The sequence below is a fragment of the Medicago truncatula genome, chromosome 3, assembly GCF_003473485.1.
Source record: "Medicago truncatula cultivar Jemalong A17 chromosome 3, MtrunA17r5.0-ANR, whole genome shotgun sequence".
Classification (NCBI taxonomy): domain Eukaryota; kingdom Viridiplantae; phylum Streptophyta; class Magnoliopsida; order Fabales; family Fabaceae; genus Medicago; species Medicago truncatula.
In genome coordinates this window covers 11,932,784-11,941,888 of record NC_053044.1, presented here as the reverse complement: position 1 = coordinate 11,941,888, position 9,105 = coordinate 11,932,784, and the positions used below count along the sequence as shown (strand labels likewise).

The following is a 9,105-nucleotide window of genomic DNA, read 5'->3' as shown; positions in this document are numbered from 1 at the left end:
TGTTGTTTCATCTGTTCTGATCATATGTTTTGAAATGTATTTTCACCCCTTTGTCGTTGTTGTGTGTTTTGTGGTGTATGTACTCGTGGGATACAGATGCTCAAGATAAGAAGCTCTAGCAGCGGGACGATTAGAAGGTGGCGATGGGAGTGGGGGTTGAAGTTTAAACATTGATATTTTTTTCCATGGAGTTAAAGTATTTTGAAACTTTAAATTATTTTTCTAATTGATGATGAGAACCTAAAATTGTTTTATTATTGAGATGAATGAACTATTCCGCTCTTATTCTATGATATTTGGTTTATTATTTGGTGAAAAATTGAGTATGTACGTAACACCTGTTCAATTATTTATATTCTTTATATAATAATTCAAATGACTTATATTTGCATTTAAATCTATTCTTTATATAATAATTCAAAGTCGGGGTTGTAGGTGTTACATCTCCCACCAATGAAATATGCTATCAACTTTTCATGTTTTAAAGCTCCTTAAAATTAATCATGGGCAAGGATTACACTTCAATTTTTCATCACTTTGAAACTTAAGGGTTTTTCAGGTTAAGATTGGGGAGCATGTCCAGATACTAGAAGATCAACAATTAATTTTTGCTTCTTTCTTGGCACCTCCTTTGTTTAGAAAAGTAAAAAAAACAGTTGTCTTAAGATCTTCATCTGAAGTAGGATATAGAGCATTCGCTCAAGAAACTTGTGAAGAACAATGATTGTTATACTTACTCAAAGATTTTCACATAGAACATCCATCACCTACAATCATATACTATGATAACAAGTCAACCCTCCATATACTATGTTAATAGGGAAAATTAGAAGGAAAAATAGCTTGCTTGTTCAACAAGCAATGTAATAAAGATATAACTAATTAGAAGTTAGTTTGATAGAGAGTTGGTTATATGTGTAATTGTATCTAGTTTAGTAGCAAAACAAACTCTATATATATAGATATATCAGATTGTAACGGTTAGATTGGTGAAATAAAAAAATTCCTCTTATGGTGCTTCTTCTCTAGTTCTTATGCATATTAGCAAGCTCTTCCATTCATCAATAGAGTTTGAGATCATCTTTTCACAAAGAGAGTCTTATATATTGTGTTTATGAGACAATAATATAGAAACCAAGTAATTGAGCTCAAGTGATTAATAAACTCCACCAAATAACGAATTCTCTGAAGAAAAAAAATTCAAGTTCAATTCCTTAATAAAATAAGGATTTTGTTAACGAGTGTCCCGAGGTACTTTTTAATCATTTCAAATTTAGTAATTATTCTTTTTAAAAGACATCTATTATAATTTTCAGTGCATTCAATACACATTTTTTCATTAAAAACTTACTATTTCGAGTACTTAAATAGTGTCCCGAGGGCACTCGTTAACATTTCCCATAAAATAATTATTTGACATGTTTGTTTTTTTTAACGACAAATTTTAGTTAACAACCATATACTCAAGATGAACAGGCACTGGTGAATTAGAGAATACAAACAAAAAAACACCGTATAAAGGCGGAACATTCGAAAATAAACATCTTAAAAGATACCCCCTAAGACCACACCCACCAAAATAAACATCACCACCTAAAACAGATGTATTCAAGAAAACGATCACTGTAAAAACGATATTCAACACGACATATCGTCAGTACTCATCCCCAAAAAATTATTTGACATGTTTTACTTATCACCGATCGAACTCCAGATATTATTAAGGTCCTTTTCACGAAGAGTTAACACCAAAGAAAAACAATGTTATTAAAACATAATCGAATGGTATAGTTTAATTGATTGAACATTGAACCAATTTGCAGTATTATCTTGATTAAAGCTGGTTATGACAGTTAAACCATAATTTCATCAAGATCTTATCCATTCATTACTCTTCAATTTTTAAACATTGTCAGTCATCAAATCACCTCGATCTAGATTGTTTGTTTTGACTTACAAATTCCATAGCACAGGAAATCAAATTTTCAAACCAATCACAATAACACCTCGTGCTTATGCACGAGGAGCCAGTTTCTTTTCTTTATCAAAACCTTTTTCCTTTTTATTTTCAAAACAATTTCAACTTTCAAGCTCAATAGTTTAGTTTAATTCTAAAATTTACCATAATACCTAGGTAGCAGTTAAAAATAATAGCTTGGGAAAAGGGTAAAATAAAAGTAACGCCATAGTAATCTAATTCACTTCACGAGGCTATAACATTATATTATTTTATGTAACACAATATATATATATATATGTACATATTCACAAGGGCATAGTCACAAACCCCAAAATATTCGAGTAACTGTGAACTTTTGTCATACGTGTGGGCATCTAAATCTACTTTTATATAGATTTTTGCATGTCCTTTCCTGTCAGATAGAGAAAGTAAAGGCTAGGGCAAGAGTTTATTTATATATATATATTCATATATTGTGTATATATATATATTTTAAGAGAGAGAGAGAGAGAGAAAGTGGGCATCAGTCACATGGGTGGGTTTTGGTGGGTGGACCCCACAAACAACCTGGCATAATATAAATGAATATAAGGCCCACTTGCAGTGTCAGCATAACCCATGTGAAGATGTGTTTGTAATTGTGGACCTCTCTCTCTCTTCTTATATTTTCCCTCTCCAATAATGGCATCAAATAAAAGACATTACCCTACCTCACCTCCCACCAATTTACATATTCAAAAGTTTTAAATTATTGCATCAACTAAGTGACAAATTCACCTTTCATATATTAAAAAAAAAACACTCAATTCCTACATTACTTTAGTTTTAATGATATATAAATAAATAAGAAAATGCTAACAAATACCTTTAAATTATAGTGTAACCATAAATTATTGTTCATATATTATAGTAAGATTTTTTTTTAAATAAATTATTGTAGATTTTTTGTTCAATAGTGACATCACATGGTGCATATTTACATTTACAATGAAGTTACTTTTTCAACTAAGTCAATATTATATTATCAATGCCATGTAAGTGTGGAATGAAATTACCTCAAAATCTAGTAGTAGAATTTTTGTTTGAAGATTAATTTCTAAAAATGAAAAAAACATAAGAGAGAAGGAGAGAGATAGAAAAAAGAAAAGAGGGAGAGGGATCTAGGCAATGAGACCAAATAGTCATAATCACTTTTGCTTTCTGCTTTTACTTTTCTAAAAATCTTTCACTTTTGTGTCTTGGTTGTGGCCTAGGGGTTGATAACTGTGTTACAACTAATTATAGGAGTACAAGACATCACTGCAAACATTAAAATAAAAGTGCTATAAATCTCCTTTTTTGAAATTCAACAAAGCTAAGACTAATAATTATAATCTTTACCAAAAAAAAACTACTCATAATTATAACTTCCACCTCTCCTTTGCTCTTCAATCTAAAGTTACTTATCATCATATTTTGAATCAGCCTTCAAGTAGTTATACAACAAATCTTCTCTATGATCTTGAAAATTACCCTTCTAATATAAAACTAAAAGACTAATACATCAAACTTAGGTAAAAAAAAGCAAGGAAAAGGTGAAAGATTTTGTTACTTTTTACTACTACTAATACTACTACTAGATATTCACTCTCTTAGCTTGATTCTTTTGCTATTGTTTCTTTTTAACCTGTGGTTCAGCTTACTACAGAAAATGAGAAGTGAAAATAGTACAATGATAATTATGATATAAGGAGAAAAGAAAGGGAATGCATGTCCCACTTCCTTTACTGAACTGCTTTTGAAGTATGCATTTTGTATGGAAGTAATTAGTATAGTATTGATGATTGATGGTGATGGCATCAGTGGTGGTGATTCTCTACAAGATTTTTTGTTTTCATGTCCAGGATTGTTTTGTCATGTTTCTCTTCCTGTAAAATTATTCAATCAAAAAAATCTTGTTCAACAAAAGCAACTACTAGGAGATATATGAAAACATGCAATACTAAGAGATATGAAGTATATTTTACCTGGACCAGAGAAAATTAAATGCTAAATGCCAATTGGTCCACCGGTGCCGGCGATCATTCCGATGGTTCCATGGCCAGAAGAGAACCTATAAGTTGAAAAAATATATATATAATCAATAATTAAAAGATTTATGATTACTAGAAATTTAAATGTGTTACTATGAAGCACAGACACTCCTCAGATTAGGCACGTCCAGGTGTCACTGACACTTGTAATTACACTGAATTATGTAGTTTTCTCAATTTATTAGTGTTGTGTCTGGTGTCCGTGTCAGACATTGAACCGGAAAAGTTTTTAGGTCATGGTTCAACTGTTTTAAATTACTTGAACGAGGGTAAAACTGCAGGTTACACACTCAAATAACCGAACAGTATTGGTTTATTGTTTAACTCCGTCCGGTTCAATTTTTCAAACATTGGTCTAAATGTAATGATGGTTACTACTTACTACCTTGGTATTTGGCAGTTATAGGATTTGAAAGATCCCATGTCAAGGGAAGATGATGATGGAAGAAGTGTGTTAGTACTAAATTTGGAATTGGCAGATGCATCTGAATCATTGGTCTCATTAGGTCCATTGTTGAAAGCAGCCATGTAGTCACCAATAGCTTTAGTAGGGGAAGCAAAAGGGCTATCAGGGAGATTATGCTCCAAGCTGCATTTATTCACAACATATTTAGATGCATAACCTTTAAAAGACAACAATCAATGTCAGAGTTTTCAAAGTTTAGTAATGGAAATGAGGAATAAATGCACAAGACTTTTAGCATGGACTAAAAGAGGAATTGGATGCAAAAAAATAAAGGTAAGGTGCAACTACATGCTATTATTGTATCCTCTTTGGTTATTATTCTAAATGAGAGAAAAAAAGTTTTATACCATTCTTGTAAATCACTTTCTTCATGATTTGAGCTTTGTTTGCCACTTGCATCACTATTTCCATTTTCTCCTCCATTGACTGCTGCTTCTTTGCCAACAGAAATGTTGACTTGTTGATCAACAGGAATTGATGCAGTGCTAGCAGAACCTGAGCCCGAACCCGAACCATTCTCTGAAATCAGACAACATAAAATGCAACAATAAGTTTAATCGAATTGCTAGAAAAAAACGTAGTTCAACTCGAGATCAAATTTAGTTAAAACGGTGAAGAAAATTAGATTATACCCTCTTGGCTTTCTGAGCTGCTGTGAAATGAAGAAAATGGGAAATTGTGATTGAACATATTAGGTGAGTGAGTTGGGGATGGAATTGGACTTCCCGATGAAAGTGCACGCTGGTGCTGCTTTTTGATGTCGAGGAGTTGAAGACTCATAAGTCTTCTGCTTTGAGCCTCAAGTGCTTGCTGCAAATCAGCTTGTTCCTCTAACCTCCTCCTCCAAAGAATGTCTTGAGTGTTGTAGTACATTCTCCCCCCTAAGAAATTTGACGACAAAACGTGTTAAAGAGAGAGACTAACACAATTAGAACACAATCTCAAATAAAAGGTACTATTAACTTGTGTAGCACCAACACTTCAGATCAAAGGTGTGTCAGGTGTCCGACACTTGCACGAAACCGCACATGTGATTATATTTAAAAAAAAATATTTTGACGTGTCAGTGGCATGTCCGGTGTCTAAGTGTTTCGTAGTTATTAACTTACCAAGATCAAATGGATCTCTACCATCGAGTCCAGTAGGAGTACCGCAAGGAGAAAAGTCTCCTCTTTCCATTTGTTGATGCTTTCTGCAAATGTAAACAAAACCTCAGCACAGTTTCAAAGCATTCATGAAACAGTTTGATAGTATAAAAGACAATGAAAAGGAAGTGCCTGTACTTGTCCGGGACTTTGCCTTTCTCCTTGTAAGGCTTAACAAGCACTCTAGCATCGCAAACAAAATGAGGGTTTCCTTTAGCTAAAATGAGTTTCACCGTCTCCGGATAAACAAAGGTAACAAATCCGAACATCCTCTTTTGCTGATATGGAATCCTCACATCTTGAACAAGTCCATAAATGCTGCAATATAATTAATTCAAAACAAGTTAACTTCTAAAAACTATACTAATTAGTAAACCATGCATGTTTGATATTACCGTGAGTTCGGCGGATTTGCTGCCAAACTCAACGTCAAACCGAACACGCAGGTATAATCCAATTCATTATTAAGGATAGATAGGGAAAAAGTGGCACCTGAAGTAGTTTGAAACATCTTCCTCTTTGAAAGTACTATCAGCTGGAAAAGTCAAGTATATCTGCCTAGAAGCTGGATTCATCATTCCAATATTGTTCAAAGAAAAATCATTTCTTTCTAACCTTGACCTTCCAAATTTCTGCAAATCTTCATTCATTATAAGTGCAGCTGCAGCAGCTCTGCAATATCATTAATCATTAGTATTCAACAAACTGTAGCATAAGCTAAACCTTCAACAAAATCACAGTGTCGTCGTGATTTTGTCGAACTCAACATCAATAACTTAAAAAGAGCAAAACTTAGTAATTTATAGTATAAGTTTATTATACCTTTGACTATCACTTAGTTGTTGCTGCTGAAGAAGCAAACTCATTGACTTAGGTGAGTAAGGAAAAGGTGAAGTAGCCATAAGCTGAGAAGCTGCAGCAAGTCTTTGTTGTTGAAGAGATTTAGATCTAAGAAGCTGTTCATGACACTGATCCATCATTTCAATCTTATTAGGAGAACCATCCATTGAAGGAACACCTTCACCACCATCTCCAAATCCACCATGAAGAAACCTACAACTAGTACCATTCTTACAGTAACCTCTAGCATAGTAAAGACAAGGTTTCCAACCTAAACCAGAATTAGGATCCTCAGAAACCAAACATGCAGCATCATTCACAGAACAACTCCTTCTATGAACTGAACCTCCTCCATAACCATATGATGGAAAAAATGAAGGGTCAACACCATTACCAACACTTCCACCATTACTAGGACTAGAAGATAACTCTGACTGAGAGTAAAACAAATCTGAATTCTTTCCATCATTGAGGAAAGAGAGTTGGTCTTGAAGGTGAAACTCATCAATTGAATCATTACCAACTCCTCCATTTCCATAAAAGGGTGAAGAATTGTTCATGGAAGGAGAATCATCATGGTTTTGAAGTTCAGATAAAGTAGCCCAAGAAGCTGAATTTGGATTTGGGATACTAAGATTAGAAGGAAGGGTCATTCCACTGTTTATGAGTCTTGAAGAGTTTGAATTTTGTCTTGAAATAGGGACAGGGTTACTTGAATGAAAAGGTGAAGGTGATTGAGGTGTTGATGGAGAATTCAAAGATATTCCTAACTCATTTCTAGCTTTGAAAATCACTGAATGAAGAAGTGATTCAGGTACAAAAGCTAACCTAATCATTTCTTTCTCACCATGGTCTTGAAGAAGAAGTAAACCCATTATTTTTGAAGCATTTTCAGGGTCCATGTTTTGGATCCTTGAAAAAACTATCTTAGTAGCTTCATAACCATCCATGATTGTTTCAAAAGAAAAAAACTAGCTAGACCCAAATGAAAAAATTCAGTTTTTTTTAGTGTATATCTATCTTTCTCAAGAAAAGTTTGCTTTTTTTCTTCTCAACTACACACAAAAGCCCTACCTACCAAACAAAAGATGAGTGTGAGTGTGTGTATGTTTCTTTCTCATGTTCCTGCAAAAGATTAAGAGAGAAAAAAGCATGTTAAAGAAGAAAGAAAACAAGAAAGTAAAGTGCTTATAAAGACTATTCTCGTGTAGTGAATCAAAAAAGCATACACAAAAAAAATTGGTTTTTTGAAACAAGTTCAAAAGTAGCAAAACAAGAGAGAGAAAGAGAGATAAAAATTCAATTTTTATACACTTTTTAATGATTAAAAAACAACCCTTTTTTCTAAATCAAAGAGGAAAACCAATTCTGTACAGAAATCACAGACTTACCCATGAAAGCATAAATCTTTCTCTTGGTTACTTCACTTCTGAGTTCTGAGTTCAGAAACTGCTTTCAAAGTTTCAACACACACAATAAAGAAGAGTCAAACTTTATCAGTTAGTACAAATAACACAAACCAAAACCATAGTTGTTACATAAGCAACTAGTTGCACAGCACAACCATCTTACTGTAGTTTGTGTTTTATGGGGGTGTGGTGTGAGTTAAGAGTGTGTGTAAGTAGTGAAGTTGAAAGTTTGTCTTTTTCCAAAGACTTTCTCTCTCTCTTTCTTTAAGTTTCTCTCTCTTACTCTTCTCTCACTACTACACACACAAGACACAAACAATGACACTTTCTCTATCTATATAGACCCTTTACTTTGAGTAGGTTTTTTTTTTTTGTGTCTGTGTTTTGAAACAATAAAAAAAACAAGGAGTGATGGTAGTGTAGTTTAGGAGCAGCAGAAACAAGTGCTAGTGCTTATGTGTGTGTTTGTGTGTCTTTGTGTTAGGAGAATTTGTTTGTTTGAATGGATCCAGATCTGTGTTTCAAATAGTGCACGTTCACTTGCCTCTAACATGTGACACAGTCATATTTAGGTTTTTTTTATAAATACAAAAAAAAAAAAAAACTATATAAATTAAAAAGTCGCTCACATAAGTAGAGTAATCGGAATCCTTACTGCATTAGGTCTAGCAACTTTGATAGTAAACTCCACATGGTCGGAATCCAAACTTGATTACGGCATCAGGTCTAACACAACTTTGAACGTAAAGTCAAGCATGTAAGTAGAGTAGTCAGAATTCAAACTTGATATAGGTGTTAGAATAATAACTTTGATAGTAAACTCAAGTAAATAAATAATTTTTGTGGAATTTAAACTCGATTATGGCGTCAGGGCTAACGAATTTGATTGTTGAACCAGTATTATATAATTTATATAGCAAAAACAGTTCCTAAATTTAGGCAGGAAATTAGTAAATATTGCACATAATCAAATCGGATTATAATATGTTAATTTTTTAGTTTCTAAAATTTCTTTTTTTATGGAAATTCCCATAATATCTCTCCAACTACTTTAATGGTGCGATTCGATTTGATACTTGTGTCAAATAAATTTACACTTTTTTCTTGACCAAATTTTTTTTACACTTTGTGATTACTATAATTTCTATAGCAAACACAATTCATAAAAAATATTGTCACCAAATTAGTAAATTTTGCACACAATCAAATCAGA

The 9,105-nt window shown here is 33.0% G+C and overlaps 1 protein-coding gene across 2 annotated transcripts; it reads right to left on the bottom strand.

Annotated features, from left to right (window-relative positions):
- Positions 1-3,260: 3,260 nt before the first annotated feature.
- LOC25490433 (zinc finger CCCH domain-containing protein 53) lies at positions 3,261-8,318 on the bottom strand. Of its 2 annotated transcripts, none has more exons than XM_013603858.3 (10): positions 7,875-8,318; positions 6,466-7,608; positions 6,136-6,315; positions 5,776-5,961; positions 5,608-5,690; positions 5,131-5,379; positions 4,846-5,017; positions 4,418-4,621; positions 3,967-4,052; positions 3,261-3,867 (listed from the first exon to the last, which is right to left on the bottom strand). In XM_013603858.3, the coding sequence occupies exons 2-9, from the start codon at positions 7,431-7,433 to the stop codon at positions 3,989-3,991; spliced, it is 2,106 nt and encodes a 701-aa protein (XP_013459312.1). In that variant the 5' UTR covers positions 7,434-7,608; positions 7,875-8,318; the 3' UTR covers positions 3,261-3,867; positions 3,967-3,988. The 2 variants fall into 2 exon arrangements, with proteins under 2 accessions (XP_013459312.1, XP_024636042.1); XM_024780274.2 differs by having other exon boundaries at positions 5,782-5,961; positions 7,875-8,312.
- Between the last annotated feature and the right edge of the window lie 787 nt (positions 8,319-9,105).

Coding starts and splice junctions, on each gene's coding strand:
- LOC25490433 (XM_013603858.3), bottom strand. CDS start 7,433: ATGGATGGTTATGAAGCTACTAAGATAGTTTTTTCAAGGATCCAAAAC. Junction 5,962..6,135: donor GATGTTTCAAACTACTTCAG/GTGCCACTTTTT, acceptor ATTATATTGCAG/CATTTATGGACTTGTTCAAG. Junction 5,691..5,775: donor AAAGTCCCGGACAAGTACAG/GCACTTCCTTTT, acceptor TTACATTTGCAG/AAAGCATCAACAAATGGAAA.